Genomic DNA, 21,246 nt, shown 5'->3' with positions numbered 1-21,246 from the left:
TCTCACCCACACACACACACACCAACACCCCACACACAGGGCTACTGTTCTCTGTCTCACCCACACACACACACACCAACACCCCACACACAGGGATACTGTTCTCTGTCTCACCCACACACACACACCAACACCCCACACACAGGGCTACTGTTCTCTGTCTCACCCACACACACACACCAACACCCCACACATAGGCTCTTGGCCATGGCTTTGATAGTGGGCCTGCTGGCAAGGGGGGGGTTCCTTTGAGGAATCACCTACACACACACACAGCTTTTTTATGAAGTGGTGTTAAAGTCATCACCGTCTCCTGGCTTGCCCGGGACAGTGTGTGTCTAACAGCAGATAGCCAAGTGGAGACCTGGTCCCTCTTATCTGTGTGTAGAACCAGGCCAGGCAGGGCGGCCCATGCGGGCTCTCGCCCCAGCATTAAAGCCTGTCAGTGGGCCGGAGTGTGGCTGAGGCTGGCCAGGTCTCCATACACCAAGGGCCTAGATAGACACTGAACTTAACTCTGAGATCAAAGGGTCCACTGTCACTGCTCCTTCTGATAACACAGACCCAGTCTGGGCCAGGGGACTGGGTGTCAGTGTAGAGAGAGACCAACCCACAACCACCAGACAAACAAACAATAGCAGCAGGGAGGCTCTTTTATGATAAAGATCATTCCAGCATTTTACTGGTGTTTTCTCACTCTAGTTCCTTTTCTGTTTTGCATTTTTCTTTCCTCTGCTCTGTCATGCCTCCTTTTCTATCAGTCATTGTCTTTTTCTACATCTCTCTCTCTTTCTCTCCCTCTCTCTCGGTCTTTCCGCTCTGTTTATCAGTCCAGTGGCTCTTAACTTTCCAGGAAAAAAGGACCTCTCCTCTTCCCTTGTTTGATCTCATCCCTCCATCCAATTCACTGCTGTGTTTTCTAACGATACAGTGAAAACCCTGTGGTATCCTAAAAAGCACCAGGCTGGCCTAAATAAACATACACATCTAGTTCATGCCTGTGTGTCTGCATTCCATATTTACTCTGGTGCTGTTAATACCCCACAGAAGAGAGAGTGCCTCTCTGCACGTACACTGTGTTTTCCAACAAGACACCCACCTTGGACTAAACAAACAACAAGGCCTACTTTTCCATTTGCTGGACGTAAAGGGATACTTTGGGGTTTTGAAACCATTTTTATGTCTCCGTGTCCAGTATGAAGGTAGTTTTACCAGACAATGTTAACTAGTGTTAACCCAATGACTGGGCCGCATTCCTAAAATCACAAAGTATCCCTTTAACCAGGGCTGTAGTCAGTCGTGTCTGAAGCCTTCGTCCCAGCTACTAAATCTCTTGACTTAATTCAGTGTTCATCACATCCTGAAATACAGGATGAGGGAATTAGCTAAATTGGGGGCGACAGTAATTGTTTGTAATTGTCAGTTGTTTTAGTGTCTGGGACCCAGAGATATATGGATACAGACACGGAGGCTGGTGATAGGGCTTTCCATTTCAGGGGTAGAGATTTGAAGAAACCAGCACAGTAGGTGGTGTTTGAGGTCAGGACTCCACTTGACCATCTGTGTGGTTATACATATATACCTTAACTGACCATGTTTCGGGGTTCTACTGACTGTGTTTGTGGTTGTGTTGTGCTGATAGTCTATAAATGTTTGCATTTGTTGTTCCAGGGACGTTTGACCGCAGTGTGACCCTGCTGGAGGTGTGTGGAAGCTGGCCAGAGAGCTTTGGCCTGCGTCACATGAGCTCTGTGGAGTCCACCGAGGAGGGGCTGAGAGAGAGGCTGGCAGACGCCATGTCAGAGTCACCATCCAGAGACATAGTGGGCTCGGCTACCGGTCAGTCACAAACATACAAACACACACTAACACAGACACGCGCACACACATATACACACATGCGCATGCGTGCGCACACACAAACGTGTGCACACACACAGACTCATAAATAATTTGTCATCATTAATAATGTCATGGTTTCAATCTTTCCAACAATTTACTGACCATTCATTCTCTCAAACTGTGAAATGTGATAGTGGTCAACTTCATTTTCTTAACTTTTTGAACTTTCATTTACTATCTTTCAACCGCTACTCTTAATCATGCTTGTTTGGTTTTGCAGCAGCTAGTTTTCAAAAGTGTGCGGGTGTATATTTGTGTATGGGCCTGCGTGTGTGTATCAGCCATTCAGACAATCCAAATGTTTAACTCATTTAGGAAGTGGCAGCGCTCTTCCTCTCCTTAAGTGAACAAGAGATCCTTTGATTTTAATGGTGGGAGAGGAGGGGTTTCTCTTCGAGAGAGGAGACTGCCACTGGGAGCTAGAGAGGCAAAGGGTCACAAGGCCCTAATGTGTTTAGCATTGACTACCCCCCCACCACTCCTCTCATCCCCTTCTCTCTCACCCTTCTCGGTCTCGCTCTGCTCTCATCCGTCTCTTTCTCTATCATCCCTTTCTTTCTCTCGCTCTCGTTGCCCATCTTTTACGACATAATCTTGTTTGGACCTATTCATTTATAGAGGCCCCTGCAGCAGCAATGGCAGTCACATGGAATGGACACTCTTTGGGACTCCCTCGCCCCCTCCACTCACGCCCGCTCTCTCTGTGTCTCTCTGTCTCTCTCTGTTTCTCTCTGTCCCTTTCTCTCTCTGTCCCTCTCTCTCTCTCTCTCTCTGTCCCTCTATAATTGCTCCTGTCTCTGTGACTCTGCTCATCATTAGATTAGGGGCCGACTCCCGGACACTTGTAGTCTGCGCTTGTCCATCCATCGCTACGACTACAGCCCCTTCTAATGCAACACAAAATTAATTACTGATCACATTACATCCAATCTCCCCCCATTTTCCTCTGCCTTGGGCCCTCCTATAAACATGAACTTAACCCTTTCTTGAGAGAGGGAGACATAGAGGAATGGGCTAAATATTGTCTGGGGGGGAGGGTCAAATGGAGCCAAGTCTGAGACATGCACATCCATTCTGTCTGACTGTGAATAAGTCCCAAACGACACCCTATTCCCTATGTAGTGCACTACTTTTGACCAGAGGCCTATGGGCCCTACTATATAGAATAGGGTGCCATTTGGGATGCAGGCTGTCTTTGTGTGACAGTGGCACCAAGCTTCAAGCAGGGAATAACTGGGACGTAATGGAGGCAAATATAATATGGACCTCTGGTTGATGGCTGACTGTAATGTAGAGAACGTGTACATGTGTGTTCGGTTCATAGAGAGAGAGAGGCCTTTGATGGGCAGGGCCAGATGGTGTATAGCTTAGAGAGTGTCTCCACGTGCAGGGCCCAGTTTCCCCTATCCTTAGACATACTGTAGGCCCCATTGGCCTAGACCTGAAGGATTCACTCATACACAGATTCTCTCTCTGTCCGGCTTTCACACACACACAGAGGGACGCGGTATTGGAATGCTGGATGATGGAACAAATCACCCTCTTTGACATTTCCCCCTCAACACACAACCCCACACACACACACACTCAGGCTCACGCTCAGAACAAAGCCTGTAGTCACACAGATTTGTGTTTCAGGCACAGCCAGAGACCTACTGACGCCACAGCCAGGGGCAGGTGACACAGATAGAGAGATGGAGAGATGGAGAGAGAGAGGGATATAAGGAGGGGGTGGGACAGGAAGCCCCTGCACTGACTCCTAAACATACTCTTCCAGGAATTAGATTTGCGCTAGCAACATAATGTTGCTGATGTGATTTTGCTTAATGGTGCAACCCCAACATGAATTCCATTGGAGCTGTGAAGAGGACCCCTGTTTTAGCCAGTTTTAATATATTCCAGCCATAGTCTACTCTCAGCCCAACCCCAGTATAACATAACCCAGTCCAGCCTTTGTCCACAGCCAGTGTCAGGCCGGTGTTTATGGAGGCCACGTTCAGGATCCAGCCCTGACCTATGTTAATAGAGCCATTGTAAGGGAACTGGTGTCTGCTATATATCTGACATGCAACTATCTCTGTCAACCAGTCATCACATGTTAACGCTAATATTTACAGTGTATCCTCATCAGCATCCAAAAAGAATGGATACAAACTGTGGGTGTGTGAGCGCACGAGCATGTTTTTGTGTACGTGCGTAAACACTGAGTGTACAAAACATTAGGATCACCTGCTCTGTCCATGAACATCATACAGCTGGCAGGTTTTACATTGTATCAGCAGGATAGAACAGCAGCCTCTGGTAAGACCAGGGGTGGCAGTTTATGTTTATTTCTAAACAACAGCTGGTGCACGATATCTAAGGAAGTCTCAAGGTTTTGCTCACCTGAGGTAGAGTATCTCATGATAAGCTGTAGACCACACTATCTACAGTTGAAGTCGGAAGTTTACATACAGTTAGGTTGGAGTCATTAAAACTCATTTTTCAACCACTCCACAAATTTCTTGTTAACAAACTATAGTTTTGGCAAGTCGGTTAGGACATCTACTTTGTGCATGACACAATTATTTTTTCCAACAATTGTTTACAGACAGATTATTTCACTTACAATTCACTGTATCACAATTCCAGTGGGTCAGAAGTTTACATACACTAAGTTGACTGTGCCTTTAAACAGCTTGAAAAATTCCAGAAAATGATGTCATGGCTTTAGAAGCTTTTGATAGGCTAATTGACATCATTTGAGTCAATTGGAGGTGTACCTGTGGATGTATTTCAAGGCCTACCTTCAAACTCAGTGCCTCTTTGCTTGATATCATGGGAAAATCAAAAGAAGTCAGCCAAGACCTCAGTTAAAAAATTGTAGACCTCCACAAGTCTGGTTCATCCTTTGGAGAAATTTCCAAATGCCTGAAGGTACCACGTTCATCTGTACAAACATTAGTACACAAGTATAAACACCATGGAACCATGCAGCCGTCATACCGCTCAGGAAGGAGATGCAAAGGACCTTGTGAAGATGCTGGAGGAAACAGGTACAAAAGTATCTATATTCACAGTAAAACGAGTCCTATATCGACATAACCTAACAGGCCGATCAGCAAGGAAGAAGCCACTGCTCCAAAACCGCCATAAAAAAAGCCAGACTACGGTTTGCAACTGCACATGGGGACAAAGATCATACTTTTTGGAGAAATGTCCTCTGGTCTAAAAAAAATAGAACTGTTTGGCCATTATGTTTGGAGGAAAAAGGGGGAGGCTTGCAAGCCGAAGAACAACATCCCAACCGTGAAGCACAGGGGTGGCGGCATCATGTTGTGGGGGTTCTTTGCTGCAGGATGGACTGGTGCACTTCACAAAATAGATGGCATCATGAGGGAGGAATATTATGTGGATATATTGAAGGAACATCTCAAGACATCAGTCAGGAAGTTAAAGCTTGGTCGCAAATGGGTCCTCCAAATGGACAATGACCCCAAGCATACTTCCAAAGTTGTGGCAAAATGGATTAAGGAGAACAAAGTCAAGGTATTGGAGTGGCCATCACAAAGCCCTGACCTCAATCCCATAGAAAATATGTGGGCAGAACTGAAAAAGCGTGTGCGAGCAAGGAGGCCTACAAACCTGACTCAGTTACACCAGCTCTGTCAGGAGGAATGGGCCAAAATTCACCCAACTTATCGTGGGAAGCTTGTGGAAGGCTACCCGAAAAGTTTGACCCAAGTTAAACAATTTAAAGGCAATGCTACCAAATACTAATTGAGTGTCTGTCAATTTATGACCCACTGGGAATATGATGAAAGAAATTAAATCTGAAATAAATCATTCTCTCTACTATTATTCTGACATTTCACATTGTTAAAATAAAGTGGTGATCCTAACTGCCCTAAAACAGTGAATTTTTACTAGGATTAAATGTCAGGAATTGTGAAAAACTGAGTTTAAATGTATTTGGCTAAGGTGTATGTAAACTTTCGACCGCAACTGTACGTACGTACGTACGTATTTATGTATGTATAGTGGGGCAAAAAAGTATTTAGTCAGCCACCAATTGTGAAAGTTCTCCCACTTAAAAAGATGAGAGAAGCATGTAATTTTCCTCATAGGTAAACTTCAACTATGACAGACAGAATGAGAAAAAAAATCCAGAAAATCACATTGTAGGATTTTTAATGAATTTATTTGCAAATTAGAGGAAAATTACAGGCCTCTCATCTTTTTAAGTGGGAGAACTTGCACAATTGGTGGCTGACTAAATACCTTTTTGCCCCACTGTATATATACACATATGTACATATAGGTGTGCTTGTGTTTGAGTTTCAGCATAAATGAGTGCTTAAGTAAATATACAGGAGGTATATACTACATTAGTGCATTTATTATTAATCTACTCATGCTAGGAGAAAGGCTGTATGGTTCCAGATGGATGTGAGAGTCATAGGTTTAAACAGTGAAGTCAGATATAGATAGTAATCATACAACAGACTAAGTGGAGAACGATTCGGAGACACCTCGGATACAGAGCCCTTTTCCTAAATTCCACTCCTCTAAAATGCTTCCCGGTTTAAAAGTGTTTCACCGCTGTCTTGTCTAGACAACCCAAAACAGACCTGGAACATCACATACACATTTGTAAGATGTGCTTCCCACTCTCCACATCGCAATCTCACTCTCTCTACCTCTCCATCGCCCTATTTCTCATTCCCTCTCTTCATCTCTCGCCCTCTTTCTTCCTGAACTCTCATGGCGTCGCTCCCCTGAGCAAGCTGTTAAGTGCAGCCTAAAAAAAATCTCCACAAAAAGCCCATTTGCAGAAGGCTAAGACACTCTGCCCTCTCACACGCACACTGTTTGTTTTACTATCCTTGTGGGGACCTAACAATAGAGTCCCATTCAAAATCCTATTTTCCATAAACCTAACCCTAACCATGAACCTAACTCCTAACCCTAACTGCAACCCTAACCCCTAAGCCTAAAATAGGCTTTTTCCTTGTGTGGACAATTACATTTTCCTTGTTTTACTATCCTTGTGAGTATTTCTGGTCCTCACATGATAGTAAAACTAACCCCCCCCAGGGGTAACAGGGCAGAGTGGCAGAGAGAGGTGAAGCCAGGGCAAATGATACAATGACATCCAGGACCAACGTATCAGTGGAGGAGTGCAAAAGAGAGGGAGGAGAGGAGAGAAAAGGAAGGGGGGGCATAAGCGGTGGCGGCTCTGAATACAGGAATTATTCTTCATCGTCTCACACTGTCGCCACAGATTACTCTCACGCTCTCAGCTGGCTGCAGAGAGGTAGAGGAAGAGGAAGAGATAAAAAGAGAGAGCTGAAGAGAAAGAGAGGAAGAGAGAGCAACCTGCCAGTGAATGGAGGAGTGCTGAGGGGCAGAAATAATGACATTGCTCTTCTTTCACACTCCCATCTTTTTCCTCTGCACCATACTCTTCAGCCTCAGCTCATGTCACTTTCACTTTTCTTTCCCAGGGTTCCCTTCTTTTTTATATTTTCTTTTAGCAGCTCAGCTGAATGTCTTTCAGTGGTACAGAGTGCACTCAGTGTCTTTCTCTGTCTATAGTGAAGCAGGTTAGAACACGCCCCTGGGTTTCTCTTCCTCTATTGAAGCAGGTTAGAACAGGGCTCTGGGTTTCTCTGTCTCTAGTGAAGCAGGTTAGAACAGGGCCCTGGGTTTCTCTGTCCCAATTGAAGCAGGTTAGAACAGGGCCCTGGGTTTCTCTTTCTCTATTGAAGCAGGTTAGAACAGGGCTCTGGGTTTCTCTGTTTCTAGTGAAGCAGGTTAGAACAGGGCCCTGGGTTTCTCTGTCCCAATTGAAGCAGGTTAGAACAGGGCCCTGGGTTTCTCTTTCTCTATTGAAGCAGGTTAGAACAGGGCCCTGGGTTTCTCTTTCTCTATTGAAGCAGGTTAGAACAGGGACCTGGGTTTCTCTTTTCCTCAAGTGAAGCAGGTTAGAACAGGGCCCTGGGGTTCTGTCTCAAGTGAAGCAGGTTAGAACAGGGCCCCGGGGTTCTGTCTCAAGTGAAGCAGGTTAGAACAGAACCCTGGGGGAAGGTGACAAAATGATCAACTAATAGTTTTCAGTCAAGTACACAAATGGAGTGTGAGAAGGACAGAGGGGTGTGCGTGTGTGACTGGGTGTGGCCGCTGGTTAAGCCAACAGGTCTGTTCCCAATGGTCTAAAGCCACGTCTCCAAGTGCAAAAAGAGGTGAAGTGAGTTGATGTGTTGTACGTGTTTATAATCCTGCGTGAGTGTGTGTATGTATGTATGTATGTATGTATGTATGTATGTATGTATGTATGTATGTATGTATGTATGTATGTATGTATGTATATGTATGTATGTATGTAAACTGGAACCAGGAGGGAGTAATGATTGATTGGCAAAGTGGGACCTTCTACCCCACCGTGATAATGCGGTGGTCTTCTGTGTGCGTGTGTGTGTGTGTGTGTGTGTGTGTAGTGGACCGCTGTGGTGTGTTTTGTTGGTCTTGCGATGGATATCTCTGTGTTAAAACAAGCCTTGGTAGAAAGGAACCCAGTCAGTCACATAATTGACCTGGTAGTTTCTGCGAATGGCTACAAGAGGCTGTCCAAGTCAAACAGGAGATAGGAGCATCATTACCAAACCTACAGTAGGGAACAATAGAGGTTTTCACAGAGCTAACCAGAGGGTTGGAGTCTAGAGTCTAGCATCCACACGCCTTAATATGCCCAATTCATCAGACATTATGAAACAAACTTCATGAAATGATTCACATATACTGGCCCCAAGAGGTGCATTCAGGTTCACATGCAATGTGTGCTCTTTCTAGACATCCAGGCAGTAAAGAGTATTACTGTAAAATCAGATTGAAAAGCAGACCACTAAAGTAAGAGGTGTGTGTGTGTGGCAAAAATCTGTATAGATGGAAAGGCCCTGTGCCCTTCTAACCACTCTGTTTCTCCATAAGTGGGACCCATAGACCTAGCTCTCATAGTCTGTACTTTCATTGGTCTCCTGACAGGTCCCCAAACACACTGGAACGTACCACTCTCTTTGGCAGGGAGGAAATCCTCACTCCACACCAACAGATTACATCAACTGCTTGCTTTCTTCCAAACCACCCCCACCCACACCCCCACCCACCCACACACAGTACTGTACATACATACAAAAACACAGTGCTACATGTGGTGGCAGAGGCAAGGTTTTCTTTACCACGATAACATCGGACAAGAGATGGAGCTCCTCCAAAACCTACACGCAATCCGGTGGAATCAACCAGCCAAATCCACACTCCAATAGTACATGGAAGTAGGCCTAATTAAGTAAATCATAAACCTATGTGTACCGCCATCTGACAATTTGATAAATAATTAGAACATAACAAGTTCCTGCTACACACAGGGCCTGGTGGTGAGTGACATACTTCCTGGGTTTGGAGGGTCACACACATTATTGATTTCACACACATTATTGAACACAGTGCACAAGCACGTGCACACTGAGTGTACAAAACATTAGGAACACTGTCCTAATATTGAGTTGCACCCCTTTTTGCCCTCAGAACAGCCTCAATTCATCAGCACATGGACTCTACATGGTGCTGAAAGCGTTCCAAAGGGATGCTGGCCAATGTTGACTTCAATGCTTCCCACAGTTGTGTCAAGTTGGCTGGATGTCCTTTAGGTGGAAACTGTTGAGTGTGAAAACCCAGCAGCGTTGCTGTTCCTGACACATTCAAACCGGTGCGCCTGGCACCTACTACCATACCCCGTTCAAAGGCACATACATTTATTGTCTTGTCCATTCACCCTCTGAATCCATGTCTCAAGGCTTAAAACCCTTTTTCAACCTGTCTCCTCCCCTTCATCTACACTGATTGAAGTTGATTTAACATTTTTATTTTATTGAAGTTGATTATTAATCATTTTTATTTTATTGTTATTTATTTTTACCCCTTTTTCTCCCCAATTTCGTGATATCCAATTGGTAGTCACAGTCTTGTCCCATCGCTGCAACTCCCGTACGGACTTGGGAGAGGCGAAGGTTGAGAGCAATATGTCCTCCAAAACACGGCCCTGCCAAGCCTCACTGCTTCTTGACACACTGCTTGCTTAACCCGGAAGCCAGCCACACCAATGTGTCGGAGGAAACAATGTACAACTAGTGACAGAAGTCAACGTGCATGCGCCCGGCCCGCCACAGGAGTCGCTAGAGCACGATGTGAAAAGGACATCCCGGCCGGCCAAACCCTCCCCTGCCCCGGACGATGCTGGGCCAACTGTATGCCGCCTCATGGTTCTCCCGGTCGCGGTCGGCTGCGACAAAGCCCGGGATCGAACCCGGGTCTATAGTGATGCCTCTAGCACTGCAGTGCCTTAGACCGCTGCGCCACTCGGGAGGCAAAGAGTGACATTATTAAGGGATCATAGCTTTCACCTGGATTCACCTGATCAGTTTATGTCAAAATCAAATAAAATCTTATTTGACACATGCGCCAAATACAACAGGTGTAGACCTTACAGTGAAATGCTAACTTACAAGCCCTACAATGCAGTTAAAAAATATAAAAAATAATAGGAAATTAAAGTAACAAATAATTAAAGAGTAGCAGTAAAATAACAATATCGAGGCAATATACAGGGGGAACCGGCACAGAGTCAATGTGCGGGGGTACTGGTGTCAAGGTAATTGAGGTAATATGAACATGTTGGTAGAGTAATTAAAGTGACTATGCAGAAAGTAGCAGCAGAAATAACAGAAAGTAGCAGCAGTGTAAAAGGGGTAATCTGGAGTGGTTGAAAAACGAGTTTTAATGACTCCAAGCTAAGTGCATGTAAACTTCCGACTTCAACTGTATGTGCGTATAGAGGCACTCAAACATGACTCACATTCTCAGACACACACATACAGTGTCTTTGGAAAGTATTCAGACCCCTGGACTTTTTCCACATTTTGTTACATTACAGCCTTATTCTAAAATGGATTCAATAAAAATATAAAACAGATACCTTTTTTACATAGATATTCAGACCCTTTGCTATGGTACTTGAAATTGAGCTCAGGTGCATCCTGTTTCAATTGATCATCCTTGAGATTTTTATACACTTGATTTTAGTCCACCTGTGGTAATTTCAATTGATTGGACATGATTTGGAAAGGCACACACCTGTCTATATAAGGTCCCACAGTTGACAGGGCATGTCAGAGCAAAAACCAAGCCACGAGGTTGAAGGAGTTGTCCGTAAAGCTCTGAGACAGGATTGTGTTCAGGCACAGATCTGGGGAAGGGTACCAAAAAATGTCTGCAGCATTGAAGGTCCCCAAGAACACAGTGGCCTCCATCATTCTTAAATGAGCAATCGAGGGAGAAGGGCTTTGGTCAGGGAGGTGACCAAGAACCCCTCCTCAGTAAAGGGCACATGACAGCCCGCTTGGAGTTTACCAAAAGGCACCTATAGACTCTGCTACTATGAGAAACAAGATTCTCTGGTCTGATGAAACCACGATTGAACTCTTTGGCCTGATTGCGAAGCGTCACGTCTGGAGGAAACCTGGCACCATCCCTACGGTGAAGCATGGTGGTGGCAGCATCATGCTGTGGGGATGTTTTTCAGCGGCAGAGACTGGGAGACTAGTCAGGATCGAGAGAAAGATGAATGGAGCAAAGTACAGAGAGATCCTTGATGAAAACCTGCTCTAGAGCGCTCAGGAGCTCAGACTATGGCCATTGTTTACCTTCCAACAGGACAACGGCCCTAAGCACACAGCCAAGACAACGCAGGAGTGGCTTCGGGACCAGTCTCTGAATGTCTTCAAGTGGCCCAGCCAGAGCCCGGACTTGAACCCGATCAAACATCTCTGGAGAGACCTGAAAATACCTGAAAAAATGCATCAATGCTCACCATCCAACCTGACAGAGCTTGAGAGGATCTGCAGAGAAGAATGGAATAAACTCCCAATACAGGTGTATTAAGCTTGTAGCGTCATACCCAAGAAGACTCAATGCTGTAATCTCTGCCGAAGGTGCTTCAACAAAGTACTGAGTAAAGGGTCTGAATACTTATTTAAATGTGATATTTCAGTTCTTTATTTTTTATAAATTAGCAATAATTCCTAAAAACCTTTTTGCTTTGTCATGGGCCAGCTCTTACACCCCTGAAACACTGTTTCAGCAGCTCCACTCCTTAACGCAACCTGTCCATTATGCTTTGTCATTATTGTGTGTAGATTGATAAGGAAACAAAACAATTTAATACATTTTAGTGTAAGGCTGTAACGTAACAATGTGGAGAAAGTCAAGGCACTGTATATTCGTGTAATGGTGTGTCTGTGTATCAATTAAAGATGTGGTATGAATTAGTGATAGGGTACATAATGGACAGGTTGCGTTAAGGAGTGGAGCTGCTGAAACAGTGTTACAGGGGTGTAAGAGCTGGCCCAGTCAGGGCTGTCTTCACATATCAGATCTGTACCCAGAAAGCACACAGGCTTTCTAGGAAAGAAGAGGAGAGGAGCGAGAATAGGGGATGGAGTGAGGAAGAAGTAAGGAGTGGTGAGAAGAGATAGAACAATAATCATTCTAAATGCCATTTAGCGGACGCCATCATCCAAAGCAACTTAGTTATGAGTATATACATTTTACAGTTCCTTCAGAAAGTATTCATACCCCTTAACTTCTTCCACATTTTGTTGTGTTGCACCCAAAATTGACTAAATAGATATTTGTTCCCACCCATCTACACATAATGACAAAGTGAAAACATGTTTTTAGACATTTTTGCAAATTAAGTCATATCTCACACCCCTGAGTCAATACTTTGTAGATGTACCGTTGGTAACGATTACAGCTGTGAGTCTTTCTGGGTAAATCTCTAAAAGCTTTGCACACCTGGATTATGCAAGCTCTGTCAGATTGGTTGATCATTGCTAGACAACCATTTTCAGGCCTTGCAATAGATTTCCAAGTATATTAAGTCAACTGTAACTGGGCCACTCAGGAGCATTCAGTCTTCTTGGAAAGCAACTCCAGTGAAGATTTGGCCTTATGTTTTAGTCCTGATGAAAAGTGAATTAATCTCTGTGTCTGATGGAAGACTGAACCAGGTTTTCCTCTGGGATTTTGCCTCTACTTAGCTCCATTCTGTTTATTTTTCATCCTGAAAAACTCCAGTCCTTAATGATTATGAGCATACCCATAACATGATGTAGCCACCACTATGCCTGAAAATATGTAGACTGGTATTCAGTAATGTGTTGTATTGGATTTGCCCCAAATATAACATGTTGTATTCAGGACAAAAAGGGAATTGCTTTGCCATATTTTTTGCAGTATTACTAGTGCCTGGTTGCAAACAGGATGCATGTTTTGGAATATTTGTATCCTGTACAGCCTTCCTTCTTTTCACTCTGTCAATTAGGTTAGTATTGTGGAGTAGCTACCATGTTGTTGATCCATCCTCAGTTTGCTCTTATCACAGCCATTAAACTCTGTAACTGTTTTAAATTCACCATTAGCCTCATGGTGAAATCCCTGAGCAGTTTCCTTCCTCTCCGGCAACTGAGTTAGGACGCACCCCTGTATCTTTGTTGTGACTGGGTGTACTGATACACCATCCCAAGTGTAATTAATAATGTCACCCTGCTCAAATGGATATTCAATGTCTGCTTAATGTTTTTTTAACCCATCTGCCAATAGGTGCCCTTCTTTACGAGGCATTGGAAAACGTCCCTGATCTTTGTTTGAAAATCACTGCTCAACTGAGGGACATTACACATAATTGAATGTGTGGGGTAAAGAGATCAGGTAGTCATTAAAAAATCATGTTAAACACTATTATTTAAACTTATTATGTGACTTGTTATGCACATTTTTACTCCTGAACTTATTTAGGCTTGCCATAACAAAGGGGTTGAATATTTATTGACTCAAGACATTTCAGCTTTTCATTTTTAATTAACATGCAAACATTTCGAAAAACATATTTCCACTTTGACAGTATGGGGGATTGTGTGCAGGCCAGTGACAAAAATATCTTAATTTAATCCCTTTTAAATTCAGTCTGTAACACAACAAAGTGTGGATAAAGTCAAGGAGTGTGAATACTTTCTGAAGGAGCCCTGTATTTATGGACTATTTTTTGAAATATAACCAATTTTCAGGGTGGCCCTCCAGAGCTCGTTGGAGACCAAATGCGGCCCCCCGGGAAAAATGAGTTTGACACCACCGAATTAGACCAACATAGCACTGTTCTTAAACATGTCCCATGGATACAGCTGCCCACTAATAACATGTCATCATATCAAATGTCATGGCCCTGCTTGACTGTCTAAAATCAAAGCCAAACCATCACTCTAAATGGCTACATTCAGACAACCAGCTATGATGGAGCCCCCTTCGCTTCAGTGTCCTTTTCATACACAGGCTCTAATGTTGTTGTTTTTCCCCTCTTCTCTAAATGGACTCATTCAGGGTATAGCTAGTGATATTAGGATGAACCTTTCATATAGCGTGTTTAAATCACTGCCGTATTATTACCTATAAGCTGATTCGGAATCAATGGTACAAGATGCTGTTTCTCCCTCCTCCCGGTCATTTAGACCCAATTTGCATCCCAAATGGCACCCTATTCCCTATATAGTGCCCTACTTTTGACCAGGGCCCATGGTGCTCTAGTCAAACGTAGTGCACTATATAGGGAATAGGGTACCATTTGAGACGCGGACCCTGTCAGTCAAGACTAAATAATGGAATAAGGAGTCGGTCAGCTAATTAAATAATGAGTTGATTAGTAGAAATGGACTGTAATGTTAAGTGATATGATCCATTGAACCCTAGTAAATAGTTAGAGAGGTAGTGCCCTTAGGTTTAAGCAGCTTGTTTCATAAATTATACCTGCTACGGTAAGAACCATTTGGAGATAGGCCCATCTCCAGCTTCTGACTGCTTCCCAAATGGAACCCTGTGCACTACTTTTGACCAGTGTCCTATGGGAATAGGGTGCCATTTGGGGAGCAGGCTCTGAATGGTTGTAGCGACTTTACAGGCTCTATATATAATAGTTGATATGGCCAGCAGACAGCCTTGTTGTGTCCTCCTAGTCTTTAGCCTGCTGTTGTTTGCACACTCTGGGAGGAGTGAAAAGGGAAAGAAGAGGTGAGGGGTGGCAGTGTGTCCCAGACCAGAGAGGATGTGTGGCTGTGGCCTGTAGTTGTGTCCCCTGAAGTGAAGGGACAGCAGGGGACTATGAGGGGGGGTACAGACCTGTGGTGTTATGTATCAAACGTGCCGTGGAATGTTCCATAGGAGTATGTTGGATGGATCTCGTTTGTGTCTTTGTCTTCTATCAAGTCAGACGTGTGTATGTCAACTAGGGTTGCAAAACTTCCGGAAATCCTGGTAGGAGGTTTCCCGGAAACAGGAGGGAATAAGCAGGAATCTGGAATCCTCCAAACAGGATTTATGGAAAACCAGGGAATTTATTGAAAGTTCCCGGAATTTTGCAACCCTAATGTCAACACATGCTGGCACTCACACACTCCAAGCAGGCTAATGTCAACACATGCTGCACCTCAACTCCAGTAGAAAGGTAGTGGTCCTATGAGGGAGTGGAGTGACCTGATGTGATGTGGCCTGACTGTAGTGGAAGTCCCCTTCACAGCCAAATAGCACCATGCATGCATACACACACTACCACCAGTCTGTTAAGCTGAGCCTAGCCCTCTGTCTCAACACATGCAGCATATACAGCTCTCTCTCCCTCTTTCTCTCACTGTTGCCCTATATATAGTCCTGATCACCGACAACAATGAGACAGCCTATAGGGAGGAGGTCAGAGAACTGGCAGTGTTGTGCCAAGACAACAACCTCTCCCTCAATGTGAACAAGACTAAGGAGCTCATCGTGGACTACCGGAAAAGGCGGGCCGAACAGGCCCCTATTAACATCGACGGGGCTGTAGTGGAGCGGGTCAAGAGTTTCAAGTTCCTTGGTGTCCACATCACCAACAAACTATCATGGTCCAAACATGCCAAGGCAGTCGTGAAGAGGGCACGACAAAACATTTTCCCCCTCAGGAGACTGAAATTAGATCCTCAAAAGGTTCTACAGCTGCACAATCGAGAGCATCCTGACCGGTTGCATCACCACCTAGTATGGCAACTGCTCGGCATCTGAACGTAAGGCGCTACAGAGGGTAGTGCGAACGGCCCAGTACATCACTGGGGTCAAGCTTCCTGCCATCCAGGACCTATATACTAGGCGGTGTCAGAGGAAAGCCCATAAAATTGTCAGAGACTCCAGTTACCCAAGTTATAGACTGTTTTCTCTGGTACCGGAGCGCCAAGTCTAGGACCAAAAGGCTAGGACCAACAGCTCCCCCACACACTGCCTCGGTACCGGTGCCCCCTGTATATAGCCTCGTTATTCTTATTGTGTTACTTTTTATTATTACTTTTTATATTAGGCTACATGGTAAATATTTTCTTAACTCCTCTTGAACTGCACTGTTGGTTAAGGGCTTGTAAGTAAAGCATTTCACGGTAAAGTCTACACTTGTTGTATTCAGCGCATGTGACAAATACAGTTTGATTTGATATGCAGTTTTCTTAGTGAAGTATTTACTGGCGTATGACCGTCCCTTTCCCTTTGGTGGATTACTTGCGTTACGAAGGGGCACTTAGCTTGTTTTGGGGTTAAGTTGTGGTAATAATATCCTGTTTTGGGATTTAGTTCAGAGATCAAGGTCCAGAGGTATGTTTATGTGTTTGGTTCTGTTGTCCCAAATGGCACCCCTTCCCAATATAGTGCACTAATTTTGACCAGATGAGCCCTATGGGTAGATAGGGTGCAATTTGGGTGGTAGTCTATGTTTGTGAGTGTTAGTGTACTAGAGAGGATGGTGTGGTGGATTTTCAACAGCTAGCCGGATCATCTGTGTGAGCAACTAATGACGATGTCTCCTCTAAATCCAATGTGGCTTAACTATAAACATAGACTGACAACAGCTGCGCACTCGGCACCACACTCTCTCTCAGGCCAACCCAGCGAGGGGGTAATGAAGAGGGACACTCAGTGTGTAGTGTATAGGGTTTCACAGCACCTTGATCTATAGCAGGGCCATACAACCAGTTCAAGCTCTTTACCAGGGTGAGAGAGATGAGTGGAAGGAATGAGGAGAAGAGAGGGAGAGAGATGGAGAGGAGTTATTGTATTTCCATGCAGCAGTCCTGGTGAAATGAGGTCTGATTGGAGATGAAGCAGTCCACCGTTTATCTGCCGACCCGTGTGTGTGTGTCAGGGGGGAAATCTGACTTGATGGAGCTAACCAGAGCCAGCTGGGGCCAACGATGAGATTAAAGTTAAAACACAAAAACAATCAGTGGGGATAAGTATAGTATCGGTGTGTGTTACTGCCTCACTCCCAGACTCTGAGAGATAGAGGAAGAAAAGCGAGAGAGATGAAAAAGTGACATCTCCTCTCCGGTCATCTCCTCTTCTCCGGTCCTCTCCTGTCATCTCCTCCACTCTCCTCTCCGATCATCTCCTCTCCGGTCATCTCCTCTCCGGTCATCTCCTCCACTCTCCTTTCCAGTCATCTCCTCCACTCTCCACTCCAGTCATCTCCTCTCCGGTCATCTCCTCCACTCCTCCTCTTTGGTCATCTCCTCCATTCCCGTCATCTCCTCCTCTCTGATCGTCTCCTCCACTCTCATCTCCGGGTCATCTCCTCCACTGTCCTCTCCGGTCATCTCCTCCATTCCGGTCATCTCCTCCATTCCGGTCATCTCCTCCATTCCGGTCATCTCCTCCATTTTGGTCATCTCCTCCATTTTGGTCATCTCTTCCTCTATCCTCTCCGGTCATCTCCTCCATTTTGGTCATCTCCTCCACTGTCCTCTCCGGTCATCTCCTCCATTCCGGTCATCTCCTCCATTCCGGTCATCTCCTCCATTCCGGTCATCTCCTCCATTTTGGTCATCTCCTCCACTTTCCTCTCCGGTCATCTCTTCCTCTATCCTCTGCGGTCATTTCCTTCTCTCTCCTCTGCGGTAATTTCCTTCTCTCTCCTCTGCGGTCATTTCCTCCTCTCTCCTCTGCAGTCATCTCCTCCACTCTCCACTCCGGTCCTCTCCTCCACTCTCCACGCCGGTCCTCTCCTCCACTCTCCACTCTGGTCATCCCCTCGACTCCGGTCATCTCCACCTCTCCGGTCATCTCCACCTCTCCGGTCATCTCCACCTCTCCGGTCATCTCCACCTCTCTGGTCATCTCCTCCTCTTTGATCATCTCCTCCTCTTCGATCATCTCCACCACTCTGGTCATCTCCTCCACTCCGGTCATCTCCTCCACCCTAGTCATCTCCTCCTCTATCCTCTCCGGTCATCTCCTCCTCTCTCCGCTCCTCCAGTCATCTCCTCTCCTCTCCTCTCCTCTGGTCATCTCCTCTCCTCCGGTCATCTCCTCCTCTCTCCGCTCCTCCGGTCATCTCCTCCTCTCCAGTCATCTTCTCTCCTCTATTCTCCTCGCTCCTCTCTTCTCCTCGCTCCTCTCTTCGCCTCGCCCCTTTCCTGTTCTCTCCTCTCCTGTTCTGTCCTCTCCTGTTCTCTCCTCGCTCCTCTCTTCGCCACGCTCCTTTCCTGTTCTCTTCTTTCCTGTTCTCTCCTGTTCTCTCCTCTCCTCGCTCTCCTTTCCTCTCCTTGATCTCCTGTCCTCCTCTCTTCTCCTTGCTCTCCTGTCCTCTCCTCTCTTCTCCTTACTCTCCTGTCCTCTCCTTTCCTCTCCTTGATCTCCTGTCCTCCTCTCTTCTCCTTGCTCTCCTTTCCTCTCCTTTCCTCTCCTCTCTTCTCCTTACTCTCCTGTCCTCTTCCTCTCCTTGGCTCAGACCCACTGATTAAGAGCTGCTTTGTTTTCCCTTTGATCCCTCTCGCCACTCATCTCAATTTAATGTAGCCCCCTCACCACATCCTACATACACACAAGCACACACACTGCAAACACACACAGAGCACAAACATGCTTTTGGTGAGGAGGCTTACATGTTTGTACGTTGATTCTCAGTTCTTTACATTTATTTTGTGTGTGTGTGAGCGCGCTCACGGCAGGCTGAAGTGAGAAGAGAACAGTTTAAGAGGATTAGACCATTGACAGGCTGCTGGACCATTTCTGGACGTTATTTCCACAGTCAGTCCACTTGGTAATGAAGTATTTACTGAGCCCAGTGGAACTGTTATTGCATTTTGCCACAAAGCACAACTCCATCCTCGCTAGATCGAGCCATGAGGACATTCAGCTTGGTGTTTGTCCAGGCTTTGGCCCTAAGTATTTTTTATGTCTTTTAGTAGAAAGTGTCTCAAGTTTTAGATTAATTGTTATTATTACATCTAACTACACAGTAACTACATTAGTAACTGTGGAGTAATGTAATGTGAATGAAAATGTAAATATAGTAACCAATCTGAAACAGAATGTGGTTGATTTTGTTTATTTAGATTCAGTCATTGTCATGTAGGTCCCATGTGCAGATACCATGTACAGCTGAGTGAATCCATCCTGGTTAACAGACTAGCTGTAGTGTTAACCAGGGGGATTTGAAGGGGATGGGTTAGTTGGGGTTAACTAAATGTCATATGGTCAGCTCTATGTCAAGTTTTAGGGAGCTTAGATTCACATTAGAGCGGAGGGCATTATGTTGAGGGTGTGAGCATTGGGGTGTGTGTGGGTTTGATTGATTGACTTGTGAGTGTTAGGTGTTGAGATGTTATCAAGGGCAAGATCTGATCCAGATATCAATTTATTGGATGAAACTTAGGCCTAATTATGAGTTAGAACAAGAATGGTTTAGGGGTTAGGATATATGGTTAGGGGTTAGGAGAGAGGGGTTAGGCTTGAGGGGCTAGGGATTAGGCTTGAGGGGTTAGGCGTGAGGGTCTAGGGGTTAGAAGTGAGGGGCTAGGCGTGAGGGTCTAGGGGTTAGAAGTGAGGGTCTAGGGGTTAGAAGTGAGGGGCTAGGAGTGAGGGGTTAGGCGTGAGGGGTTAGGCGTGAGGGGTTAGGCTTTAGGGGTTAGGCTTGAGGGGTTAGGCGTGAGGGGTTAGGAGTGAGGGGCTAGGGGTTAGGCTTGAGGGGCTAGGGGTAAAGCGTGAGGGTCTAGGGGTTAGAAGTGAGGGGCTAGGGATTAGGAGTGAGGGGCTAGAGGTTAAAACAGAGGTTAGGTGTTAAAAGAGAGGGTCTAGGGGTTAGGAAATGGGATAGTAGAGAACCCAGAGGAGGAGCAAGGGGAGGAAGCGAGAGTGAGGTGAGTTGTGTGGTCTGTCAGAGAGACAACAGCAGATCTACACCATTACAGCTGACAGTCATATCATTAGATATCATATCATTACTGATTCATCCATACTGTGTGTGTGTGCGCGCGTGCGTGTGTGTTCGTGCGTGCGTGTGTGTGTGTTCGTGCGTGCGTGTGTGCGTGCGCGCGCTTGCGGACTCATGTGAGGGGGTGCGTGAGAGAGTAAACCCCAACGTGGAACAGTAGTCGTCGACAGCTACTAGGATCACTGTTCAGCTGTGACTGTGTTTCTGCTGCTTGTATCCAAGCAAATGAAAAAGGGAGGGAGGTGGGACAGAGTAACATGTGGAACAGAGTGGTGTGTTGCGTGGATTCTGTGGAAGGTAGGGCGGCTTTGTGTAGTCAGATCTGAAGCCAACAGCTACTGTTTCTCGTGGGACATTCTCATGGCTCCAGTGTAACCTCTCCCTTCAGTCCACACCGCCTGGTTTACTTATGTCATGGATTGGATTTATACAAGGCTTTTACAGCTGCTTCAAGTGCTTTATGTTGAATGGGATGTGATCATTGATGTCTGAATTGACTGGATGTATAAGTGAGAGCACGTGTTTGAGTTAAGCATTCATTTGTACGGTATAAGGCTTGTGACTGTGAGAGCAGAGCTGTCTCACCTTCTGTGTGTGTGCGTGTGCAAGAAATGGAGAGGAAGTGAGCGAAAGAAAGAAAAGAAAGGGGGATACCTAGTCAGTTGTACAAGAGCACAGATATGTTTGCATATAAGTTTGTGCAGCTGTCAGTTTCTGAACGTGTTAGGGTACAGTTGCATGTCTGTGCAAGCAGTAGAGTAATAATGGTGAAAATACCGCACGGCCTATGACAGGTATACTGTATGTCTGATCTGTGTCACAATTCACCACGTAGATCACTGCCTTTATTCCTTCCTGATGCCAGCCTGCACCCATCTTGACGGATATGTTTTACTGTATGTAATATCTTTAATATGTTCCGTATGGCCATGGACTGACTGTCCAATTATAGAAACATGTAATATCTTTAATAT

The 21,246-nt window shown here is 45.4% G+C and overlaps 1 protein-coding gene across 5 annotated transcripts in view; it reads left to right on the top strand.

The window, feature by feature from the left end:
- The window catches only part of LOC112234746 (BCAS3 microtubule associated cell migration factor-like), a 348,299-nt gene that overhangs the window by 324,643 nt on the left and 2,410 nt on the right, over positions 1 to 21,246 (top strand). For all 5 annotated transcript variants that reach the window (XM_042296126.1, XM_042296129.1, XM_042296127.1 and 2 more), the window contains one exon: positions 1,672 to 1,839. In XM_042296126.1, coding sequence (XP_042152060.1) covers positions 1,672 to 1,839 — 168 coding nt within the window. The remainder of the gene's footprint in view (positions 1 to 1,671; positions 1,840 to 21,246) is intronic.

Source organism: Oncorhynchus tshawytscha, linkage group LG13, assembly GCF_018296145.1.
Source record: "Oncorhynchus tshawytscha isolate Ot180627B linkage group LG13, Otsh_v2.0, whole genome shotgun sequence".
In the NCBI taxonomy this organism is placed as follows: domain Eukaryota; kingdom Metazoa; phylum Chordata; class Actinopteri; order Salmoniformes; family Salmonidae; genus Oncorhynchus; species Oncorhynchus tshawytscha.
Note: the sequence above shows the minus strand (reverse complement) of the source record. Positions and strands in the feature narration are given on the sequence as shown.